The 27,390-nt window shown below is 34.7% G+C and overlaps 1 protein-coding gene across 17 annotated transcripts in view; it reads right to left on the bottom strand.

Moving 5' to 3' along the window:
• FER (FER tyrosine kinase) overlaps positions 1-27,390 on the bottom strand; it is a 433,137-nt gene that overhangs the window by 305,042 nt on the left and 100,705 nt on the right. For 12 of the 17 annotated variants that reach the window (XM_049107893.1, XM_025438260.3, XM_049107885.1 and 9 more), the window contains 4 exons: positions 26,682-26,819; positions 25,998-26,117; positions 11,920-12,042; positions 203-392 (listed from right to left, as the gene is read on the bottom strand). In XM_049107893.1, the coding sequence (XP_048963850.1) occupies positions 203-392; positions 11,920-12,042; positions 25,998-26,117; positions 26,682-26,819 (571 nt within the window). Of the gene's footprint in view, positions 1-202; positions 393-4,820; positions 4,943-11,919; positions 12,043-13,721; positions 13,964-14,042; positions 14,199-23,713; positions 23,736-25,997; positions 26,118-26,681; positions 26,820-27,390 lie in introns of those variants that run through there. The other 5 variants (XM_049107895.1, XM_025438270.3, XM_025438271.3 and 2 more) reach the window with 5 other exon arrangements.

Raw genomic sequence — 27,390 nt, forward strand, 5'->3', positions numbered from 1 at the left:
ACTCTAGAAGTGGTTCCAGAAAGTGTTCTCCAGATGACCTGAGGTGACTGACAAGCCTACTTTGCATTTATGGACAAGTTTAATAGGATCTGCACATTAACAAGACTAATAATTTGTCATAGCAAAAGAATTAAGTTTTGTATTCACTTGTTACCCAAATAGTACTCTTTCAAGTTTTTCTTTTGATTACTTTTTGGCTTACCATAGATGTAACTGATCGTGCATCTTCTTCATAATTCACTACTGGAGGTGGCTCTTTCCCTTCATTTTCTTGTACTTTTTGCTCTAGTAATTCTTTCTGTGCTGTAAACTTTGCCTCAGTGCATCTCAGCTGCTGGACTGACTGTTTCAGCTCTTCTAGTGTCTGTTTTTGGCTTAGCAGAAGCACAATACTGAAAGAGAACACGTTAGACATAAATTATTTCAACTTCTTTAAAAAATGAAGACTTTAAAGAAAACCATATAGGCACATTATGCTTCTGTTTCATTTTCATCTTTGTAACAGTCCTTCAGAATCATTAGAATTATAAAACTAAACAGCTTGCACATCACGATATTTACTAAATGTTAGCATTAACAAAATGAAAGGGGTAAAAAACAACAAAATGGAAGAAAATATTTGGAAGCAAAACCCAAATTCTGGATGCTTTCAAATCTAATGTAATCTATGGCATTCATTCTATTCAACAGCTAAACCATTTACCTCACAGAGTACGGACACTTAGGCTGAGAAGTGTGGCGCCTAAGGGGAATTAATACGACTGAAGCAGAATCTCAGTTTATTTCAAATCTCAAATGGAATGTAGCTGAAGGAAGACCTGTGCCTTGGGTAAAATAAATCATATCAAGGTGACAACCCAGGACGAAGCTGTGTTTATATTGCACGGGGTGTGTTTTTAGAGTTGGAGAAAACTGTTCTGACAAGGACTGAGGACTGAGCTGTGACTGAGGAAATGAACACAAGTCTCCAGATCTTCCCAATACCAAGGCTACCAAGATAAGTGACTTCCCCATTTCTTCTTTTGAGAACTGCATAGGCCACATGTTCTTTTATTGTGACCTATGAACCCCTGAAATCTGCCCTAAAGGGAATTTCAAACTATTTCAAATTCACCCACAAGAAAAAGGTAGTGGTGGCAAGGAATACCTTCTGGAAACACTGTCATACATGGCATATTAATATTTTTTTTTAGGATTTTATTTATTTATTCATGAGAGACACAGAGAGAGAGGCAGCGACACAGGCAGAGGGAGAATCAGACTCCCTGCAAGGAACCTGATGTGGGACTCAATCCCAGGACCCTGCCAGGCACTCAACCACGGAGCCACCCAGGGGACCAGCATATTAATATTTTAAAGAACGGTGTGATGTACCATTGAAAACAGGTCATTAAAATGTAAGTGACACTAAACTGTCAATAAGGGAAAACTTCAAAACTGGAGAATAAGATCAGAAAATGTCACCTTCTTAAATTAGAATCTAAATGGATCAATATTGATTGAATAAGTAATCAGAGGCAGAAAGAGCCCACTAAGAGAGACTTGTTTATAAATATGATGTTGATCAATATTTTGAAAACTCAATTCCAATCAAATTGAGCAGGGTGCCACCTCGGTGAATGCTATAAAGAAAGCTATAATCTCCTCATTATACTGCAGTGAGTTTCAGGTGAGTATCCTAACAAAAAAGGGAACTCAGGTAGAGAACGGAGTGAAATGTGGAAAAAGTAAAACTAACGTTTAAGATTATTTTTAACAAGAACTTAGCAGTTCAAAAGATTAGCCCCTCCAACCAGTGGAGTTCACGGCAAGAGTAATGAAGAAGGGTATACATACCATCAGAGCTCATTAACACTTCCCAAGTAAAATCATCGAGGCATAATGGAAAGAGTGTAATTACACTGAACGAGAACAGATTCAACTTAATGACTTAATCACGCTGTTTTTCTCATCTTCAGTTTTAACATCGGAAAAATTGATAATAATACCAAACTGTCAGGGTTGTTCTGAATACAATGAGATAATTCTTGAAAAACTGTTAGCACAATACCTACCATAAAGTCAGAATACAGTAAATAGCAATTATCATTTATATCACCGTCATTCAGCCATCTGTGACCTGGGTTCTAAACCCACACAGATTTTCTGACAAATTCATGCTGGTTTGCCTATTAGGTAGTAAGTCCTTTTACATACTAAGTTAGTTACATATTTTTTTTCTCTATAAATCTCTTCAGATTTTTAAAACAACCACTTTTGTGGACATAAATTCATGAGGACTAGGTTCTGGCTAAGATTACAACCATATGAACCTAAAGCTTCTTGGGAGTTCCTTCTTTGTACCTCCTAGCCACCAAAGAATCACATGACAAGAGGACAAGGAATGACAAAGTAAATGTACGAAGTAAGATGGTAAAAACACATATTTGTATACATACATAGGATGAGTCTGAAAAACAGGGTGAATGATTTCACAAATGTGAACCAATTATTAGAGAAGTATACTTGAAAATAATAACACTGTAAAACCATTGCTGCTACCATTAGCCTTTTGTAAATAAATTTCATAAATAGGAAAAAAGGCAAAACAATAATCAAAGGAATGATTAATAAACTTCAAAATAAAATATGAAATATCAAATAAGGAACAATAATTGCAAAAAAAGTCAATATTAACTGAACATCTGAACAAAATTCAAAGAAATACATTTATGGGAAGTAAAACATACATTTTGTTATCTCTTCAACTATATGGCAGGCCCCCTAAGATGACTACACCCTCCTCTCCAGAACCTGTGTATATATTACCTTACATAGCAAAAGGGAGTTTAAGGACATTGGAACGGGGAAGTTATTTTAGATGATCCAGGCAAGCCCAATAGAAGCATCTGATAAGAGGGAAGAAAAAGGGGACTATGTTAGAGAAGGCAATGTGACAAGAACAAAAAGGGAAGAAAGGCACTGTGATGTGGGGCCAGGATCCAAGGAATGAGGAAAGTACCTAGAAGCTGAAAAACAGAAAAAGTAGATTCTCCCCCCCGACCCCTGTGGGCCCCAGAGTATCCAGAAGAAATTAGCCCCATCAACAACTTGCCATTACACCCGTAAGATTCATTTCCAACATCTGATCTCCAGAAATATAAGAGAATAAATTTGTGTTGTTTTAAGTTACCCAGTCTATTGCAATTTGTTATGGCAGGAAAAGAAAACAAACACAAACCCTAAGAGAGATGGTACCATTTTAAGCAGTTGAACTAGAAGGATTGTTATATGGTTGTGCAGTAGCCAATAACAACCAGAATATACACTTAGGAGAAAAATATTAAAGAGTTAGAAGTATTATTAAGCCAGGGGAAAAAAAGGCTGTATTACATGAAGGATGTAAATAAATTAGTTTTAGCTTCATTAAATACTAAACACATTTTTTGAAGGATTAAACCATCATAGGAAGTTAGAATTAAAAAAAAAAAAAAAAAACAACAACTTAAATAGAAATATCAGACAGCCCAGCAATTCTGTTTCTGGGTATTTACCTAAAGAAAACAACAACACTAATACAAAAAGATATCTGCATCCCTATGTTCCCTGCAGCATTATTTTAAAAAGCCAAGATATGGAAACAATCTAAACGTCCATCAATAATGGGTGGATGAAGATGATGTGGTATGGTGTGGTATGGATACAGATTATTCATATATATTATATATAAATATATTTAAATATATAAATCCACAATGAAATATTATTCAGCCATAAGCAAAGAATGAAATCTTGCCACTTGTGACAATATGGATGGACCTAGAGGGTGTTATGCTAAGTAAAATAAGTCAGACAGAGAAAAACAAATACCATATGATTTCAATTATATGTAGACTCTAAAAAACAAAACAAACAAAACAAAACAAAAACTTTGATAATACAGAGAACAAACAAGTGGTTGCCAGAGGAGAGAGGGTTAGTAGGATGGGCAAAATTTGCAAAATGAGTTAAGAGGTACAAACTTCTGGTTATAAAGCAAATAAGTCACAAAGATGTAAAATACAGCACAGGAAATATTAGTCAATAGTATCATAATAATTTTGTTGGTGACAGTAACTAGATTTATCATAGTGCTCATTCTGCAATGTATACAAGTGCTGAATCACTACGTTTTTTACACATGAAACTAATAGGATATTGTATACCAACTATAGTTCAACAAGAATAATAAATTAATAAATTAAAATCTTTGAAGTCCTATATATTAGATTCAGTTTAGAGAAAAAAAAGCTCTATTTTTAAACATGACATCTCATGGCATTTACAGTCTCAATATTACTACTATTTCACCTTTATTTTACTCCAGATAATAAATGGGGTATTCCAAAATGATCAATATAAAGGAGAAAAGTTACTATTTTCAACAAATGGTACAAGCACAAGTGGACACCCAAATGCAAAAAAATGAATAAAAAACCAGACCTTATACCATTCATAAAACTTAACTCAAAATGGATCATAGACCTAAAAGAAGACATAAACTATAAAACTCCTAGGGGATATATAGGAGAAAACCTAGATGACCTTGGGTACGATAGCTTTTTAGATAACACCAAAGGCACAATCTGTGAAATAAATATTTGATACACTGGACTTCACCAAAATTAAAAACTTTTGGTCTCTGAAAGACAATGTCAGGAGAACAATAAGATAAGCCATAGACTGGGAGAAAATGATGAAAAACACGTATCTGATAAAGAACTGTTATCCAAAATATACAAAGATCTCTTAAATGTCAACAATAAGAAAACAAATAACTGAATTTACAAACAGTCAAAGACCTTAACAGACATTTCACCAACGGAGATATACTGATGGAAAATAAGTACATGGAAAGATGCTCCCCATCATAGGTCCTCAGTGAAGTGCAAATTAAAACAATGAGCTACCACTACACACTTATGCGATGGCCAAACTCCAAAATGCTGACAACATCAAATGCTGGCAAGGATGTGCAGCAACAGGAGCTTTCATTCACTGCTGGTCGGAATACAATATGGTGCAGCCACTTTAAAAGGCAGTTTGGCAGTTACTCACAAAACTAAAAATACTCTGACCATAAGATCAAGCAATCACACTCCTTAGTATTTAGTCAAAGGAATTAGAGATTTATGTCCACACAAAAGCCTTCACACAGATGTTTTATATAATAGCTTCATTCATAATAGCCAAAACTTGGAAGCAACCACGATGTCTGTTAGTAGGTGGATGGATAAACCGTGGTTCATCCAGACAATGCAACGTTATTCAGTGCTCAAATGAGCTACCGTGCCACAAAAAGACATGGAGGAAATTTCTCTGTGTATTAAGCGAATGAAGCCAATGTGAAACGGCTACATCATGTCTACTTCTAAATACATGGCATTCTGGAAAAGGCAAGCTATAGGGATAATAAAAAGATTAGCAGTTGACAACAGTTGAGGATGGATGGGGGCAGGATAAGTAACTGGAGTATGGAGGATTTTTAGCAAAAATTACTCTATATGATACCATAATGATGGACGCACATCATTATGCATTGCTCAAACCCACAAAATGTACAAGAGTGAAATGTAATTCATTTTTTTGTAAATGTAAAGTTTTAAAGATTTTTTTTTTTTTTGAGAGAGCACTGAATGTGTGAACTGGGGTGAAGTGGGGGGAGGAGTAGAGGGAGGAGGAGAGAGAAAACCTCAAACCTCAAGCTAACTCCCTGCTCCCTGCTGGGAGCACAGGGCCTGACATGGGGCTCGATCCCAGGACCCTGAGATCATGACCTGAGCCAACCAGAATGAATGCAGAATAGAATGTAATTTAAAGTAAAACTTTAGGCGATAAAGAGGTATCACTGTTAAGTTCAACGGTTGTAACAGATGTAACATTCTGGTTGGGGATAATGATAAGGGGGAAGATATGCATGAGTCAGGACAGGGGTTATCTGGAAGGTCCCTCAAGCTCCCCTTCAATTTTGCTCTCAGAGCCATCAGAAAAAACCAACCTGCCACTGCCGCACTTCATTTCAGACTTTTGGCCTCCAGAACTATGAGAGAATAAATCTGTATTTTAAGCCACCAGGCTTACAGTCCGTTGTTCTGGCAGCCCTAGGAAACTAACACACATATACCATGGAATGCTACTTAATAAAAAGGAATGAGAGTACCTGGGTGGATTATGATGAATGTAAAAAGCCAATCTCAAGAGACTGCATACACTGTGACTCCATTTACACAACATTCTCTCTTGGAAAAACAAAACTGTAGAAATGAAGGATAGATTAAAAGTTGCCAGGAGTTAAGGGTGTGAGATGGAAGGCAGTGCAGCTATAAAAACGCAACATGAGGGATCCTTGCGATGTTGGAAATGTTCTGTACCATTACTGCATCAATGTTAATATCTGGATTATAGTATTATGTTGTAGTTTTCCAAGATGCTACCATTGGGGAGAACTGAGTTTAGGGTACCTGGGAATCTCTCTGTATTGATTCCTACAACTATATGTCAATCCATAATTGTCTGAAAATGAAAAATTTAATTAAAAATGCAGGGATCCCTGGGTGGCGCAGTGGTTTAGCGCCTGCCTTTGGCCCAGGGCAGGATCCTGGAGACCCGGGATCGAATCCCACGTCGGGCTCCCGGTGCATGGAGCCTGCTTCTCCCTCTGCCTATGTCTCTGCCTCTCTCTCTCTCTCTCTGTGACTATCATAAATAAATAAATATTTAAAAAAAAAAAATGCATATCAGGGCAGCCCCGGTGGCTCAGCAGTTTAGCGCCGCCTTCCGCACAGGGCATGATCTGGAGACCCAGGATCAAGTCCCACATTGGGCTCCCTGCATGGAGCCTGCTTCTCCCTCTGCCTGTGCCTCTCTCTCTCTCTCTGTGTGTTTTTCATGATTAAATAAATAAAATCTTTTTTAAAAAATGCATATCATTACTGCAGCATCATGCTTCCTCAGGTGAAAGAAGGTTTTAATAATACATGTCTTGGGTTCCTAAATACTCTGTTTTAGGGATAGTCCTTTTTTATTCTCCTTCAGGAGTTCTAAAATATCTATTGTACTGTATCATATTGGCAATCACTTAGTCATTCTGAGACACTATCCTAATACCAGGAATTAAGTAAAAATATACATTTCCTGGTTTTTAGTTTAGTGGTTTTGAAGAACAATAAGATTTCCTAGGAGCAATAATATGTCCTGTTGCAAGGTTCTAGTCCTAGCTTTTTTAATCAACATGTCTGATCATGAAATTAATAAGCAACATTAGCTTCTTCTAATTAATCTCATGGAGTTTTATACATAATGATAAAATTTCACTTACATTAACATCTTGCTTTTGTTCAATAGTTAATTTTTTAAAAGTATTGCTATAATCACTATACCACATATTATTCAATTATTTTATGTTTATAATACCATTGAGTAAACAAGCTATACATACTACAGTAAGAAGAAAATTATAGAAAAATGAACAACTGTATAATACAAGATATATTGGAAGCCATAAATTAATTAATTTTTAAGACTTTATTTATTTATTCATGAGAGACACAGAGAGAGAGGCAGAGACATAGGCAGAGGGAAAAGCAGGCTCCATGCAGGGAGCCCGACGTGGGACTCGATCTCTGCTCCGGGATCATGCCCTGAGCCAAAGGCAGACAAACGCTCAACCACTGAGCCACCCAGGCATCCCAATAAATAAATTTAAAACGTGAATGGGATCATGGTCTTTGCACGTGCAACTTACTCCCTATCACTGACTACTCTTTCCATGCATTCTTCACATGGAGGGCAACTTCTGTTGCCCTAGCAAAAATGCCACTTTCTAGGAGACCCCTGACTACCTATCGTAAGTAGGTGCTCCTCTATTATTCTTCTATCTGAACTTATCTGATAACAATTATCATAATTGTTCATTTCTTATTTGTATTAGTCTACTCCGAGAAAGTGTAAGCGTCATGAGACATGGGATGATATATATCTTACCTTTCATTGTATTCACAGTGCCTAGCAGACATGCAATAAGTATTATCGAATGAATCCCTTATGTAGGCAGGACTATTTTCTGAAATACACATAATTTTCAAATCTTGAGACAAAAATAAAAGATCCCTGAATTTGCAGATTAGAATACCCTAGATGGATCAAGTCTTTTTTTTTTTTCTTTCAAGTCTTAATTAACTATAAGCCAGAGGTGATTTTACAAGTCTCTTAAAATTTCAGGGCCTCAGATGATACACAATTTGAAAGACCGGGGTTAAATCAAATGATCTCAAGATTTTGCATGGCGCTGAGTTTTGATTTTATAACATATAAAGTATTTTTAAGTATTAGGTGATAATGGCATAAAACACAAAATTGAATAATCGTTCACTTTTTGGAAGTCAAGCCAAACATTAAAACCAATAGTAATATTACTTGCTCTTCATGCCACCGAGTCATAAATAACATATGCTTGGTATACTCTCCCATAAACTATTTTCTAATACAGTAGACAAGGATCATAAATCAGGAGAAGATTGATATTATTTCCATTTGAATAAATATGCTTTAGAAGTAATGAGTAAAGTTATGTATACTAGAGTGACATTTTGCATTGTATTAAAATTATACCATTTCAAGTGGCTGGTTTTATTGCTTTTACTCTAATTTTTTTTTAAATATAATTCTACAATAGCTACATTTCAACTGAGACTGCATTATTTATATAAGCTAAAACTCTACTTGTTAGTGTGAATTTAATGTCACATAAAAACCATTCTTTAAGTTTATTTTTCATTTTAGATTATTCAATTATAGGAATCAAAGCTATCAAATGATTTGTCATAGAATTTATTTTTTCCCTGTAACCATAAAATGTTTTAAAGACATTTATGTTAAACTCAAATGTAAAGGTTTTAACTTTAGTTCCCTATTATAATTCAACAGAACCAATAATGTCTTCTGTTAGGCAAAAATTCAGTAGAATTGCAATAATTTAAGAATATAAATATCTGACTTATAGAATACTTTTAGCATTTGTGAAGAACTATAATTCTGTTTTATTGTTTAATTACTTCCAATTAACAGTACATGAAGCTAATAAAGTACTGCCTCGTTAAAAAAAAATGTAATCTATTTCTAAAACTAGATTGAAAAAGCTTTTAATTATATCTGTATTTAAATTTATATGTAGATTTGTATGTAGATTCACATACATACACACACACAAAAAGGAAATGTTTATGAATTCTTAAGAAACTGAAATGCAAACATTTTCACTAGAAATGAAAGGTTGCTTCAGGTTGCTTCACAAAATATTTTAACATATAAGGGAAAGACAAACTTCAACTCTACTAGCATCTAAATTACTGAGATTTCACAATGACTGCTTATAGTTATATAAATGTACTTAACGTTTTCAAGATTATGCCACAAAGCTAACAATAAAAATATCAGAATAATATGGGCTAACAAAATTTGAGTTAAATAGGACTCAGCCCCTGAACTGCTTGACATACTTATCCCTTCTAACTTATTCTCATAAGAACACTATTTAACAAGATCAAGCTGATGCTGTGATCAAAGAGACATATGCTGTGGAGCCAGGAACTCATGCATTTTCCACCACTGCCTAGGTATGTAATTATAATTTTTTTTAATTCTCTAAGTCATAAAGGTAAAATACAGGCATAGTGAAGACAGCATTCAATGTGATAACGTACATACATCTTGTGTAACATGTGGAAGAGAGTAAGAACTCAATATAAGTTATTTCCCACATATCTACTACCTGTTAAGCCCCAACTCCTATACACCCATTCTCACTTCCTAATAAATACAAATAAGTGGAGGAGAGTGGATCACATTCATTACACAGATGAAGAAAGAGTCAAAGATGTGAGTCAAGAAAATATAGCAAAAAAAAAACAATCAAAGAATCTCACAATTTCTAGATTAAGATAACACTTAAAAATAACACTGTTTCCTCCAACAGTGTATGGTCAGACATGCTAGAAAGAGGGTCAGCATCTAACAGTCTTCATACTCACTACGCATTTTAAAACAGGGGTCATTTATAATGTATGCATTTACAAAACTGTAAAAAGTACAACTACCTGGTCATCTGTAAACATATGAAGAACTTATTCCCAAACACAAAAATATATTTATAATTCTTGTTTTGATTTTTTTTTTTAATTTATTTATGATAGTCACAGAGAGAGAGAGAGGCAGAGACACAGGCAGAGGGAGAAGCAGGCTCCATGCACTGGGAGCCTGATGTGGGATTCGATCCCGGGTCTCCAGGATCGCGCCCTGGGACAAAGGCAGGCGCCAAACCGCTGCGCCACCCAGGGATCCCATAATTCTTGTTTTGAATATCATATGTGCAATGGTTGATAAATTTTATTTTTATAATGCAAATAGAATCTTCTGTTGATGCAATATTGAAATTTTCCAGATTAAACGAACGCCCAGATCAACTCAGATTTTCCTGTTCTCATCTTTAAAAAGCTCACTGATTACAATATAATATTTAATGCCAAGTTATAATAAGAGTCACAGTATAAGTGGGAGAGGTAGAACTCTAATATTCTGATTTGTATAATAGAATAGATGGTGTTGCCATTCACTGAAATAAGTAATACTAAGAGTGATCAGTTTAGCATCTGCCTTCGGCTCAGGTCATGATTTCAGGGTCCTGGAATGGAGCCCCACGTTGGGCTCTCTGCTCAGAAGGGAGCCTGCCTCTCCCTTTTCCTCTTCCTCTTCCCCTTTTTCTCATGCTCCCTCACTCTCTCAAATAAATAAATAAAACCTTTAAAAAAATAAAATAAAAAGTGAGCACTGGACCCAACTGAGAAGAAAGGGTGAACATAATATAAAAAATAATGTAAAATTTGTGATAAAGTAGGAATGACAAGATACAAAAAAATAGGCCCAAGAAATAGAAGTACAGAAGATGGGTACAAACGCAGTAGATGTGGATATCTAGTCACAAGAAATGAGGGAGCTGCCACCTGAGGATTCTAATTTTTTCTATAATGGAGAAAGGTCCATCTGCTACCTATGATGGAGGAGATGAGAGGATCATAGATTTGAGAGAAGAGGAGAATATCTGAGAAGTTATGTAGAAAGAATGAGTATAGACCAGAGAAATCTGACACATCACAATTCCTTGAGAATCTTGATAAATCAAGCCAGTCCTTGAGAATCTTGATAAATCAAGCCAGTTATAAGACAAATTTATACACTCTAGTCAGGAGTAGAGAAACGATACTAGCTACTCCTGTTGGAGATTCAAACAATAACCAAAGCCAAATGTGAATTTTAAATTATAGATCAAAATGGAAACATTAAAAAAAAAAAACAGCAGAATACATAATTAGTAAAATCAGTGAAAACAATAGTATCCCCATACCAGTACAGTAGGAGGATCCAACAGGACACTTACAGATCCACAAACCAGCAAGAAAAACAATAGTAAGACAAAACAGCACAGCAAATCTTAGGGATTTTTAGAACTGAAGAAGATTGGGATTTCCTAATAAGCGTGTTTGCTTCCTTCTAACACAGAGGCCAATTTCTGGATTAACACTGATCTGCCACTTTCTGAACAAGGAATGCACAGCAAACCTAGTGGACACTGATGAGGGGAATAAACACAACTTCTAACAGGATTTTTCAGAAAGTGGTTCAAACTGTTAAAACACTGAGACGTGATCAGTACACTAAACTGACAAAAAAAAAAAACCCAGATCGCTTTTCCAGAGTCCTAAAGAGCAACTCAACGATACCACATTTTACACTTAAAATGAAAATTTAGCTTCTAGAAATTTTACATCCATGATAACATGCGACTGAAGTATTCTGTAAAATTCTATCAATTAAACTTTCTTCCTTCAAATTATTTGTTTTACTCACTCAGACTTCTTTTCACAGGTCTTAGAGGACTCCTCAATTCTCTTCTCTAGCTCCAGGACAGCCTCCTCCTTGTTTACAAGCATCTGCTGTGTCTGTATAAGTTCCTCTGCTAAAGTTTTCAACCTAGAATGAACAGTTTCCTCATTATCAATCAATACATTAGTTACACTCACCTTATGCACAAAACCTGAGCATTCAGACATCTAACGCAGTGATGTCCAAAATGGTAGCCACGTGTAATTTAATTTAAAATAAAGTAAAACTTCAGTTCCTTGGTTGCATTAACCACATTTCAACTGCTAAACAGATACATGTGGCAAGTGGCCATCCTGCTGGACAGTGCAGAGAAGAATATTTCAATAATCACAGGTAGTGCTTCAGGGCAGTCTGAGAGTCTTAGTCATCAAATAGAAAAAGACAAACAGAAAATTTAAAAAGAAGAAAGGATTTAAGCAAATAAATAGCTGTACTGTCCCAGGAAGAATGTATAGTGAAAAGACTATGGTTTTTGTTTTCAGATAAACGTGTATTTACATTTTGGCTTTGCCACTTTCTATGAGATGCTGGGCAAGCTGCATAAGCTCATTTTAAATATATTTTCTCACTTGTAATTTGAGTGCAGTAGCACCTGCTTCAAAGCAGTACTTTGAGGATCATATAAACTAATGTATATATAATGACTAGTACTTAGTAGGTACTGAGTAAATGGTATCTAGTATTATTTGCAGGGATTATCTCATTTAATTCTCACAACAACCAATACCAATATTTTAAAGAAAAGAAAGTGAGGCTTAGTTGAATGGCAATTTAAGTGGATAGTAAGCTATTTCTCTTTTCATATAGTGTAATGATGCTTTACAGATATTTTACATATAGATATCAACAATTAAATACATAAAATTAATTATGTACTTATAGATAATTTTGGGCTGCATTAAATGCACGTGGTCCTGAGTAGAAATACTCCTGCCACAAAAACACACACAACTATCATATCACACTAAAATTTTTATCTTCAGCCTCTTTTTTTTTAAGATTTTATTTATTTATTTATGAGAGACACAGAGAGGGAGAGAGAGAGAAAGAGAGAGAGAGGCAGAGACACAGGCAGAGGGAGAAGCAAGCTCCCTGCAGGGAGCCCGATGCAGGACTCAATCCTGGGACTCCAGGATCATGCTCTGGGCTGAAGGCAGGCGCTAAACCGCTGAGCCACCTAGGGATCCCCTATCTTCAGCCTCTTAAAGCAATATATGAAACCCAAAATATACAAAAGTAAATATTAAATAATCCAACTCTATGAAAGTTTAAATTCATTGGAAGTTAAAGAGATGATAAAGAAAGTCAGAAACAAGCGTTGAACTATGAAGAAATATTTGCAGTGCAAAGTAGAAGCAAAAGCCTTCTTAGAATGGGGCACCGGAGTGGCTGTTGGTTTTGGTTTTTTTTTAATTTTTATTTATTTATGATAGTCACAGAGAGAGAGAGAGAGAGAGGCAGAGACACAGGCAGAGTGAGAAGCAGGCTCCATGCACCGGGAGCCCAACGTGGGATTCGATCCCGGGTCTCCAGGATCGCGCCCTGGGCCAAAGGCAGGCGCCAAACCGCTGCGCCACCCAGGGATCCCAACTGTTGGTTTCAGCTCAGGTAGTTATCTCAGGGTTGTGAGACTTACACTTAGCACCAGATTTTTTTTAAAAAAATTACTATGTTAAAATCAGAGAACATTCTCAAGAAAGCTACATTTCAACCTCTGGTTTCAAGTTACCTACTAAACTATACATAAGCAGGTAAACAGCACTTACACATAAGGCTTGCCTGTTACACCATCTCATGAAAGTCCAGATCACAGGACACTACCTCAGGACCTGTCCCAACTACTTTCTGTCACCCTAGTCTGGAGGCAACTGAGTAAAAACCAGTTTCTCCGTATTGCCTTGGCCATATTACATAAAAGCTGAATTTGAGAGAAAGCTCTTTCCTTCTCTTGACAACTTTTCACTCCTCTGTTCTTTGACTTCTCTCCTATGCCTTCTCTCATTCTCTCCTCCCTCTGCTCAATCTTCCCTTGACCTCTTCTCAATTCTTCATTCATTCATTTAAACAACTGTTTGCTAAGCACATACCTTGTATCTGGCATTCTGCTGTTGTTAGGGGATAACAAGAACCAACTGTGGCCTCAGGAAACTTACATTCTAGTAGAAGAAACATCAACTTTTGCCCTCCTTCTCTATTCTCTTTGACTACTACTGCTTCCTTTCCACAGTTGCTTAATTCTTCTCACTGTACAAAATAAATACATGGTCCTCCTAAACTGTAAGGCAGCACCCTGGCTTTAAAAAAAAAAAAAAAAAAAAGTTTTAAAGTCAAAACTTCTTAATATTTCTAAATCCCTAAAGATTCTTGGTAGTAAATTCAAAGTGGAAAAGACAAATGATTTAGAAGAATGGAATCCTGTGGGGAAAGTATTTTCCCTTCTTTACCAGTATTCCTTAAAAAAAACCTGGAGAGGGATGGAGCCAGTGAAGAGGAAAACATTCTAGTAATTACAGTTTATGTATAGATGACATAATACATGTTAGGGTAGTTTGCAAATTTCAAAGCACTATTCACCATGCCATCATGGTTACATATGTTTGCCCATAAATATAATAGTAACAGTTCAAATGGCTTATTCTTTACATTTTTAAATTAAATATGTTGCACTTTAAACAGTTTGATCCAAAACAGTTAAATGTCATGAGACTACCTTAAAAAAAAAACTTACGAAACCGACATAAATACTTAACATTTCCTGAATGCTAACCAGTTTAAAGTACTTAAATCCATAACATTCTTATAACAATATTATCTCCATTTACATATGAAGAATTGAGGCATAGAGATTAAGGATTAAGGATCTTGTCCAAGGTCACCAAGCTGGTAGGTGGGAAGACACATTAAAGCCCAGGCAGCTTAGATCCTGAGTCCATGACCTTAACAACTAATAACCTCTGTTTAGTAGTTTCACCTCATAAAATTTATCTGGTGTGTGTGTGTGTGTGTGTGTGTGTGTGTACACACACACACTTGTTAAAGCATATATATAAACACAAAAATATTTATTGAAGCATCGCTTGTAATCAGAATAACCAAGGTGAACTCACTGTGATACTAATGACACTTAACCTTCAAGCACTACACTTGCAAGATCTCTTCCCAGACTCTGCATTCACTTTTCTATTTGTTAAGTCACTATAATTTTCCTTAAGGATGATGTGCACGTGCACGCATACACACACACACCCCTTCCACAAGACCTGTACCCACCCCTAGTAATAGGAAGAAACTGAAAATAAATGCCCATATATAAATAACTGCATTAAGGAAATGTTATTACATGTAAGCATTAAAACACTGTACACTATTAATATGTCATATATGTTGAGAAGAGGATAATGCAAATGGTATGCATAAAATAAGCCCTCTTTATTTATATATATATATATACACATACACACACATACATACGTGCCTATGCTTGTATATAGATTCTGGAAAGAAACATGAACTTTTTTTACCAATTACCACCAGAAGGTAGAAATGGGGTCTATAAAAAGAAGAGCTTTGATTTTCACTGTACACCCTTTTGTAAGATTTTATCCTCTGCAAACATTAGTTGGATTTTTTTAAAGACTTAATGTTACTTAAAGGTACAAAAAACAAAAACAATTATAGATAGTAACAAGTTGTCAGTACTCATACAATGACTTTTCTATCCTCAAACCATTGGACATCATTATCTAAATCTTACAGCACTCTTGTAAGAGAACTAACTTCCTAAAAAATTATATATTATAAACTTGCAATACTGTCACATTCGTCATGACATTTTGGTTAATTTAAAAAATAAATAAATAGAAAAGGGTTACAATGCCTGAGGTAATTTTTCTGGTATCTCTTTTTCTCTATTACAGCAACATAAATTGAAAAAATAAAACTTTTCTTATAATCTCTCTTAAAATATTATTGCAGCAGCATAGCAATTTATGGATGATCTTCTATACCATGACACAAATTTTTATTAGCTTTTCTCATGATTAAACAGAAGACAGCTCCTAAGTCAACCAGTTAAGAGTTCCTATTAAGTATATTTATATCCTAACACAAAACCTAATCCACCCCAACCAACAAATCCATCTGCCTTCTTCCATGTGATTTCTTTGTGTCCCTTATCAAAATATCTTTTTAACATGTCACCTGCCTTCTAATATTTTACAGATTTCTAAATCTTTCCGAGTCACTCATTCAAAAAGTATTCCCCTAATATAATCTAACATAATTGTAGTACATGATCAACCAAACATCAAACTTAAGCTAAGACTATAAATGAGAACAGCAAAAAGCAAATTTGAAAAAACCACAGTCCTGCTTAAAATGGAAGAGTATTGCATTATTTATCATCCCACTGATTGACAAAGTTGATTCAGTCTAATGGGTTAAATTGGTGTCATTCCCTACAACAGGAGTCATCAAACATTATCTGTAAAGGTCTGGAAAATAAATATTTTAGGCTTTGCCACCAAGAAGCAAAATCAAGGATATTATGTAGGTATTAATACAACAAAAGAGAAAACAAATACAAATATTTTATTGAAAAACCAAAAATAGGGCAGCCTCGGTGGCTCAGCGGTTTAGCACCTGCCTTCAGCCCAGGGCATTATCCTGGAGTCCCAGGATCGAGTCCCGCATCGGGCTCCCTGCAGGGAGCCTGCTTCTCCCTCTGCCTGTGTCTCTGCCCCTCTCTCTTTCTCTGTGTCTCATGAATAAATAAATAAAATCTTTAAAAAAAAAACCAAAAATATAATAATAACTAGGAACGATTCATTGTAACACCGGTGTATTAATGGGAAGGATAGAAATCTTTTTAAGTTAATAATTTTTCCCTTCAGTAGGGTTCAAAGTTAGTGCTCATCATCAAGAGCAATTATAAATTTTTGTTAAAGCCGATACATAATGAGATTTCATGTATTTCATCTTTGAAAGGATCTTTTCATACAGGTGGGTACTGCCAAATATAAATAACGGCCATAAGCAAATGAATCTAATTGAGTATATTTACTGCTTAGAAGACATTTATAAAATTATATTGCATGCTTTTTAGCATGTCATTACATTGCAGACTCACTGCTCCTGAGGGTTAGGTGGGAGCTCCTTACACAGTTGAATGGATTTTTGAAATGCCAAAGTATTTGCAGAGGTCCAAAATTCACTGCTACAAACGTAGTTTGAACTTAGAAAATACATCAGCTACAAATTTGGTGGGAATGGTAATCTTGCTTCATGTTTCAATGTTTGATGGCACAGCAAGTATATACAATAGCCTGATATTACCTAGGATTCAAGTAACAGTAGTTGTCATCTACATGACTTTACTACAGTATAAACCCTGCATATAAGCAGTGTACTATCTTGTAATTTTAGGTTGAATTCATTAGGAAAATATTTAAGTCTTTAGCACAAGCTAGTTTTTCCAAAGCTTTTGGAGTTCAGTGTTCAGTAACAGTGGTTGAGGGAAATTCTGATTATTTAGAAAAATTTCAGTCTTGGCTCCTGACCTCAAAAATGATTTAAAAAAACCAAAAAAAAAAAAAAAAATCACAATAAAACTTTAGTATTCCAATTCATCAAAGCCCTATGTGATAGGGCAAGTGGGATATTCAATTTTAGTTTTTGATAAAAATTCATGGAATTGATGACGGTCAAGTCCATTAGTCCAAATGAAGGTCCTTACTGACATTATTAGTTTAAGAACACATGATTATATTCAAATATTTTTTCCATTAAGTACCTGCTGATGAAAAAAATACAGGGAATAATCATATTGTGTGAGCACCTAACATTTTCACAAGTTTTGTAAATTTCCTCAACTAAGTCTCTTTCTGATCCATGCATTTTTAACACCATCAGTTGGAATACCCCTTAAGAGATAACCACTTCAGTTTGTACTAAATTCGTGTTTTCTCAATCTCTTTGAAAATATTATTTTCTTTTCTGTTATTTGAGCCACGTAGACTATTCGTAGAGAGTAATTTAGTCACTTCAAACTTGGCATTGACTCCTCAAATAAACAACTGAGCAGTTTGGATCACACCTGCTGACTTACCAGGAGGCAGGGAAAACCACTTGAAATCATTTTTTTTTTTAATAAACTAATGATGTAGCCTCCCAATCTTCTCAACTCTTGAAGAGAATGTTCTCACTGAAAGGCTAATAGACATAAGCAAATGTATTTTCTCCAGATAGATTTCCTATTCCTTAGTTACTGCAGTAAAACACTAATGAATTCACCAGTGGTAAATGACTTTCCCTGTTCAGATAACAAATGAGCCACCCAGAAACTTACTTCAATCGCATCTTCATTTTTGTACTTTTTCTGAAGGAAGTCTGCTGTGATTAGGTATTCCGGTTTAAATGTTATCATTTTTCTGACCCGTGCTCTCCTGTGACCTTCTGACACTGAAATGGGTATTTAGACTGGTAATGTCAACGTACACTGTATCGTTTTAGCACAGCCTGAGTGCCACTGCACAATAAACACAGGAGTTTGCCATCTATTTCAATAACAAAATAATCCACACTCCACTGCGTCTTATCTTGATAAGCACTGAGTAATACATAGAATTGTTGAGTCACTATATTTTACACCTGAAACGAATATGACACTTCCATGTTAATTACACTGGAATTAAAATTTTTAAATTTTTTTAGAAATTTAAAAAGTGTAACGTTCAATATCTATTCCCTCTTTTTTGTTTTGACATGATAGGCATGGGCTGATAATATAAAGCATTAAAATCCTGTAGTACAGCAATATGTGTGGCACTCAAAATGCTATTGAGTTCTAAGTTTCACTGCGATCTGAAGTGCTCCAAGCAGCAATGGGAAGTAAAAGGAATGCCATATATGGTCTCTGTCACAAACGCTCAACTCTGTCATTGTAGCAAGAAATGACCCATAGACAAGAGGTAAATGAATGAGCATGGCTGTGTGCTAAATAAAACTTTATTTATGTACTCTGATGTTCAAACTTCATATAATCATTGTGTCAGAAAATATAGTACTTCTGTTGATTTTTTTTAAAACTTTTAAAAATGTAAACAGTAGTCTTAGCTCACAGACTGCACAGAAATAAGTAGCAAACTGGATTGGCCCAGAGACTGTAGTTTGCTAATTCATATCCCATTAAGTCCAAAAGAATTACTTTTCCACATAGATAGTTACCATTCTTCAATTAAGAAATCTTATTTAAAAAAAAAAAAAAGAAATCTTATTTATATCCCAGTATAAAAGCTAAACACTTTAAATTTTGAAAAAGATGTATTAGGAAACACAAGGCTTGAGGTTGGGCGTTAATTTTGAATACAAGACTATTGCACACAATCTTTTGGAATTCAAATATTATGTCCTACCGATAAGTAATAATAATCTATAATAAAGAGACCTCATTTCAAACCAGAAACCAGAGTCAAAGAAGATGTAAATACACCATAACTCTTTTTTTTATTTAAATTCAATTTGCCAACATATAGTATAACACCCAGTGCTGATCCCATCAAGAGCCCTCCTCAAGTACCATAACTCTTTATCATTTTGCTAAAATTAACGAATATTTCTCTTTGGGCAGACATGTTAATGTTCATCTTATTTTGAAATAACCTGCTATTTTGAATTTGCCTTAAACTACTGATGTGCTTGTTCGTAACTCCATTTACCTTGCTTTAGGTTTGGCACAGATCACAAATGGATGATCTATTCTAAATGCCAAAACCAATGTAATGAATACTTACATATATTTCTCTAATGTTCAAATTTTTAGAGACCTGTCTTCAAATTATTCTGATGAGTTAAAATTACTGAGTCCCCAAGTTATTCAATTAAATAGTGATTAGGTGAGGAAATATTTGCATATATCATTTTAATAAACGGATGACTAAAATCAATAAAGTATAGTAACTATCCTAGCTTTGGAAAAGAATCTATTTCAAGATTTGGAAGAGTGATTCAAAACAGAGGCCGATGGGGGAAGGGTGATGAAGGGGAAGAAGAGAGACTGTAGATCACAGAGAAAAGGAAACAACCTCAGATTGCAGCTTGGAGGTAATAGAATCTAAATGTATGTGTGATAGGAAGTATACGGTCTCCAGTGTCCAGTGCTAGAAATTATCAGAGGCTGAGGAAGCAGCTCTCTACACATCATGATCTACAAGGCAAAAAAATTTCCAGTAAGTAGGGAAAACCAATCCTACAAATATTTGAGTTTAAATCTTCTATATATCCATACCTTTATAAATGTAACTGATACATATAATGAAAACGTGAGAAAATGCTTCAAGGCACATATTTAAATGGGTAAATGCAGGAACTTTGTCATTTGCTATTATTACAGCATTAGATTTCCATCAAGCCTCCTTTTGGATGTAAATACCAGTGGGTGATAATGTCAGAACCTCTTACATTTAGTTGAGAAAACTCTACATAATACCATAAGCAGGAACCAAGAATAGAAATTATTAAATTTATGAGTAAGTTTCTGTTAATAAAAATGAAAATTTGTATGCTACATTTAGGAATCAAAAAAAGAAGAAGAAGAAGAAGAAGAAGAAGGAGGTTCCTCCTCCCCCCAATTAAAAGGCATCTTTTTATCAATAGCAAGTGAAAGATGTAACCATAGGGAAAGGACATCTACTTGACCTTCAAAGACCTTATAATTTAATGCTGACCCAGAAGTATGGCCGAGAAGAAAAAACAAAGCGTCAAAAGGGAATTCCAGGTAGTCTACTGTAAAAATGCTATTCTCCAGTGACACTATACAACACATTACAAAATTTAACAAAAAGGCATTCTTTAAACATGAAAGATAACATATTCAAGTAGAGCAGCAGTCCTTAGATGCCCTCTGAAAATTCACAGGAACCCACCCCCAGAAAGTAACACACACATTTCCACACATAATTTTACTGGGTTTATGATACAAATTTTCAGTCCTGTCCACACGTTAAAATCACCTGGAAAGTTTACAAAAAATCTCAATGCCTAGACCTTGCCTCACAAAACGTGATTTAACTGGTTTGGGTTAGGTTGCAGACATCAGAATATTTTAAAGCTCCTTCAGTGATCCTAACATAAAGCCAGAGATGATGACATCCACTATTCAAAAACTCCCTGAAATCTCTCCATAAAACCCTCTTCATTCACTTGCTCATTCAACAAAGATGTTAATTAATCATTTGCAACATCTGACATTTAACCAAAGATTCTGAAGAGTCCAAGAGAAATGTAGTCCAATTTTTCCTCTATTTCAGTCACTACTAATCAGCGTCTATCAGACTGCCAGTATGGCTTCTTGCATTATTAGAAAATTCTCCAGGAGTCAAATACTAATGATTCTCACTTTCAAACCAGTGTAACCTTTCACAAAGGACAGGGTCACCAGGTCACTTGAATAAACATAAACTAACGCAAGACAAACAAACAAAAAACGATTCCAAAGTTTTCCTATACTATTTCTGTTACAGCTCTTAAATGGTCTCAGGAAAAATGCATAACATGGGAAGGCACGGGCCATAAAATATTGGCATTTTCAAATAAAGCTTTTGAGAGTGTTCTATTCTAAAACTATATAGAGCAGTATTACTCGGGAACAAACGTTTAGTGAAAGGATAAGGAATGGACACGATGGGAGGAAAAACAAGTATTAATACTCTGAAGAGAGTCATGCTAACCAGTAAAAATGCAAAGATTGGAGAAATAAAACCACATTTATTTAACGTTATTATAAACATTGCCCCCAACAAGCTTCCCTATTCACCTCATCCATTCACCTCCATTCCAACATACCATCTACATATATATATATGTACTATTTTTTTAATTAATAGACTAATTCTCTAAATACTACTGCATACCTTGTTTTTGCTTTTTATCATATACTTTGGAGATCTTTCCATAAAGGCATATATACATATACACACACACACACACACACACATATATATACATAAACCTACATAAAAACCTAGTTTTTATTTAAAAACTACATAATGGAGAAAAACTGTGGCTATCGTATGGATATACCATAATTCAAACAATCTTTTACTGATAAATATTTAGGGCATTTCCAGTATTTTGCCAAAACAAAGGGACTGTTTTGACACCTTCATACTCCTTGCCCTCTACTCAAATTAATAGCGCATATACGAAAATGGGATTTCTCAGAAATCCACATATTGCAGATTATTAAAATCTACTATATTGTACACCTGAAACTAATATAACACTATGTTAACCAAAAGAAAAAAAATCTAACCTATGTATTTTGAAATTTTTTGTGTTTACTGAACTTAATTAATGAAAGAGACATAATATACCTTGTAACATAGTTTTCTTCTCATATTTAGGAACTAACAAAAAGTTTTCAGACCTCCGGTATCTCGAAAGGCCTGGGAGAAACTTAAGCATGGTGCTTGGAGTCCTCAATGTATAAAACACCTCAAGCAGTAATTAAAAGAACAACGAAAACCAATAACAATATAACTTGCTATGTGCCAGGGACTATCCTAAGTATTCTACATTTATTCATGTATGTAAGCTTTACAACAACATTATGAGTTGGGTGCCATTATTATTACCAATTTATATTTGAGGAAAATGACACTAAACGGACTAAGTAATCTGTCCAGTTTCACAGAGGTAATAAGCCATACTGTCAGGATTCAGAACCAGGCAACCCACCATGTTACGCTTGTACAGCTTGTACATATATATCTTTGCTTACCTATAGGCTAAAGTTCTAGAAGTAAAAGTTCTAATTCAAAGTGTATGAGCAGAGGATCCCTGGGTGGCTCAGCAGTTTGGTGCCTGCCTTTGGCCCAGGGCGCGATCCTGGAGTCCCGGGATCGAGTCCCACATCGGGCTCCCGGCATGGGGCCCGCTTCTGCCTGCTCCTGTGTGTCTGCCTCTCTCTCAATCTCTGTGTCTATCATGAATAAATAAATAAATAAATAAATAAATAAATAAATAAATAAATAAATAAATAAATCTTTAAAAAACAAAACAAAGTGTATGAGCATGTTGAATTCTGATGTATGTTGCAAAACTGTCCTTCAAAAAGCTCACACTAATTTACCTTTCTGCCAAGACTTTATAAGAGGGCTTATTTCTCCGTAACCTCCATAACAGTGTGTATTATCAAGCTATTTCTTGCCAATCTGGTAGGTGGAATAGCTTCTTTTTAAAAAATGAGTATTTCTTTGTCATAGGACTATTGGTCATTCGTATTAATTTTTGCAAAGCTATCTGTTCATTTGCTTCATTCATTCTACTGGACATAATATTTCAACACATTCAACAACAAAATTAATAAATTAATGCCTCAAGAAAGAAATTAGTTGAACTTTAAAGCACAATTATGATGGTAAAAAGAAAGACTTTGCATCATATTAAATATGTGTGTGTGTGTGTGTGTGTGTGTATAAACACAAATTTTTAAATGGAATTACCTTAGATTATTTTACCAGTGCCAATCAACACTTTGAATAACTCATTTCTGGAATAAAATTCTTGAAGACAAACTGTTCTTTAAAACTTCTATCCTGATTTAGACACTGTTCAATGAAATGTAGCTAAAGTTTTGCCTCAGTAAGATATAAGCAATTAAATCTTCTATCACATTATCAAAGATTTATTACCTTAATTTATTATATTTTTGTTCATTGCTTCATCACCATAATTAAGAAATAATGATTTATGCGCATAACTAGTTTTGTTCTCATTATACGCTGGAAAGCAATAAAACAAATTATTCTTTGGTCACAAAATCTCTTATTTTACATAAGCTTATAACAGGTAGTTATTTTTAATTTTACCATATTATACTCCAGTATCTCTATGCTCATTCTTTCTTGGTGTTTATTAAAATAAATTTTAATAATTTGTTACATTTAGCATAAACACCTTAAAGGTATTAGCCCTTCCCTTGCAACTTTAAATATACAGTAAATATATTTTGATGAATAAATGAATACATTACTTGGGAACAATACAATGATTTTTAAGAAAAGAGGAGTAATTTATGTTATATTCCTTCACAAAGCAGGACAGGAATCAAAAAATGAAATTTCTCACTGCACATGAATTGAGAAACTATTTTGTGCCATGAATCCAACTCTATTGTTTGGAGCAGAGTTTCTCAACCTTGGCACTATGAACATTTTCACCAGATAATTCTTTGTTGTGCGTGGCTGTCCTATGCACTATAGGATATTTAGCACAAAACATGGCCTCTACCCACTACTTACCAGCACTACCTTCCCACCTAACAAAAATGTCTCCAGATATTAACAAGTGTTCCCTGGGGGGGAAAAAAAGTCACCTAGGGTGAAGACCACTGGTTTAAAGACAGCTAACATTACAAGAGTATACCTAAAACCAAAGTGGGACTTTAGTGAAGGACTTTGAAACCTGGAAACAGCTTCAAGAATCCCACTATGACTCCTAGAGAAATTCCTCCCTGATGCAGTGTACTCTCACCCCTCCCTTCCACTCCTCAACAGTCAATCCATCATAACTTTGAAGCCTTCATTTGCTCAGGTGATTTGACAAGCATCTGTTAGTTTTTCCAATCTCACCTGCCCAACTGTAAAGTTATTAAACCCCTTTCCAAGAGTTAGTCCCAGGATCCTACCACTCAGTAAATTATCTGTAACACTATGATATTACTGAACAATAGAAAGGAGATTGTTTAATTTTATCAGGTGGGGCCTTTCAGCCAAGTCTTTTGAGGTAAAGCACCAACAAGTCAGATGATATTATGTCCAATATGGAAGATAAAATGAGTCCATAATCTTTCCTAGCTGTGGTTCTGAACCAGAAGACAAATACCTATAGTGCTTAATAAAAGTTTGTGTTGCTGCTAAAAAAAAACAAAAAACAAAAAACAAAACAAAACAAAAAAACAAATCAAGGGAGGAGTTAAATATTTAAAAGCAGAATGCTGGGACGCCTGGGCACAGGCTCAGAGGCTGAGCGTCTGCCTTAGGCCCAGGGCATGATCCTGGAGTCCCAGGATTGAGTCCCGCATCGGGCTCCCTGAATGGAGTCTTCTCTCTCTGCCTGTGTCTCTGCCTCTCTCTCGGAGTCTCTCATGAATGAATAAATAAAATCTTAAAAAAAAAAAAGAAAAAAAAGAATGGTTTACCTATGTTTTCTATGTTTAAAAATATACTATTGGGATGCCTGGATGGCTCAGCCTTTGAGCATCTGCCTCTGGCTTGGGTCCTGATCCCGAAATCCAAGATCAAGTCCCACACTGGGCTCCATGCGGGGAGCCTGCTTGTGTCTCTGCCTGTGTCTCTGCCTCTCTCTGTGTCTCTCATGAATAAATAAATAATCTTTAAATAAAATAAATTAAATAAATAAATACTATTGATAGACTCTAATATTTGAAAAGGAGTAAAAACACATTAATATTTCTCAAAACTCCTTTAAAATATTAGGCAACAATAATAAGGTGAAGAATGAATTTATTTTAAGCCTCTATTAGAAGACATCCCTGCTTAAGGAGAAAAGAACCCAATTAAAAATCAAATTTTTGTACTCAACACTAATGACACCTGAGTCTCTTCTTTAACATTCAGGGTTCTCATTTCCAAAATGGTTCTGCCAAGAAGTTCTGAGTATTTAATGGGATATAAATAAATAAATAAACAAATAAATAAGTTTTGAAAAGAATGAACCATTATTCCAATATAAGATATTAGCAATAACTAGATAAATGAATATAACATCACATAGTATTTTGATTTTCAGAATTACCAAAATTAGTGATCACAATGAATAAAGCTAACATATTTCTCAAAACATTTCTTTCTGACCAAAAAACAACCAGTTCATTTTTATTTTTTTTAATTTATTTTTATTTTTTTTTTACCAGTTCACTTTTAATTTACTTTTCATTACTTGTAAAAAATAAAGATTGGAATTTTGAATCTGATAAATAATAACTCTAATATTTAAACTGTTCAGATTTTCTAAATACTTACATTACTTGCAAACTTTCTGCTGTTAAATTATTCCACATAATTTCATTTGCCTGAAGATTTTCATTTTCTTCTAGTAAGGAAGTATCAAACTCAATTTCTTGCTCTTTAGCAGCCGTTGTTCTAATAAAGCATGCCAAATAATTTTGATCAATATGAACATACTATTATAATATATCTTAGCGCACACGAAAGGCAGAATATTTATTATCCAAAATTATGTTTACAAAAGAGAGTAAATACAAATAAATCAAATTAAACCCCTGGCACCAAGATCTAGTCACATAACTTAAACCTTAATTTTATTTGTAGAATATGGATATTAACCTGTTTTGTTTCCTATCACAGTGGTAATAAGTGTGCCAGGATAAATGACTGATGCATCATAAATTTAATACACATATAAAATCATAGTATTGTCGTTATAAAAATGTTAAAAAATATGACTTCATGGATTAAATATAGGTGTAAGCAATGATATAGTAACAATGATAAATTTTTAAAGATAACTACATAAATTAGTTATCGTTGAAAAAGAACTTTAAAAATAATTAAAAGCAGACAAATTAATCAGTAATATATGTCCTAACAAACTCTTTAATATCTTATTTTAGTTAAATATTAATAGAGTAGAAAAAAGTAATACTGTCACAAATACTGAAAGAAGAATGAAAATAGTATACATACCTGTGAACATCTATGAAATTATTATATTCTGTGCTAGGGTCTATCTGTTCAACTGACATTTGAATCTCTTTATGGACATTCACTATTTCCTCTGTAACGAGACTGGTTATCTGGCTGTATTCATCAAATATACCTTTTCTGAAAACAAAAACAAAATTTTACGTTTTTTAGTATTCAAGGGAAACACAGGCCCAGAAAGGATTGAGAACATACGAAATGTCATACCAATATTTACAGATGGTGATTTCATGCACCACCTTACTTCATATACCTGGATAGTAAAGGGATTACACAAATGCACGTGTTAACAATTTACATCTGATAGAATCATTGCAAGTGATCTAGAATATGACATTACCTTCTCCACATGTATCTGACAGGTCCAAAATGTTGGATCAGGTTGGTCACTTTCTATTTCTAAATACTGGCATAGAAATGTTCAATTCCATCACCCGAAACTGTGGATTGACTCCAGTCTCTTTGGGGTTTCTCTCCTGTGGCTGCTAGTGCCTCAAAAGCCCTACCTCTGGTTTTTCTCTTGTTCCTGGGCCTCGGCTCTTTTCTGTACACTTAATTATAGAGTTCAACTGGTTGTGTACCTTCGATGACATCTAGATCTCTTCTCCTGACCTCCAGTCAGCAGGAAAAATGTCATCATAAAAGTATTAGCTTTACCAGTGAATACAAAACGAAAAACTATTCTGTAGCA

Source organism: Canis lupus, chromosome 3 (genome assembly GCF_003254725.2).
Source record: "Canis lupus dingo isolate Sandy chromosome 3, ASM325472v2, whole genome shotgun sequence".
NCBI classification, from domain to species: Eukaryota; Metazoa; Chordata; class Mammalia; order Carnivora; family Canidae; genus Canis; species Canis lupus.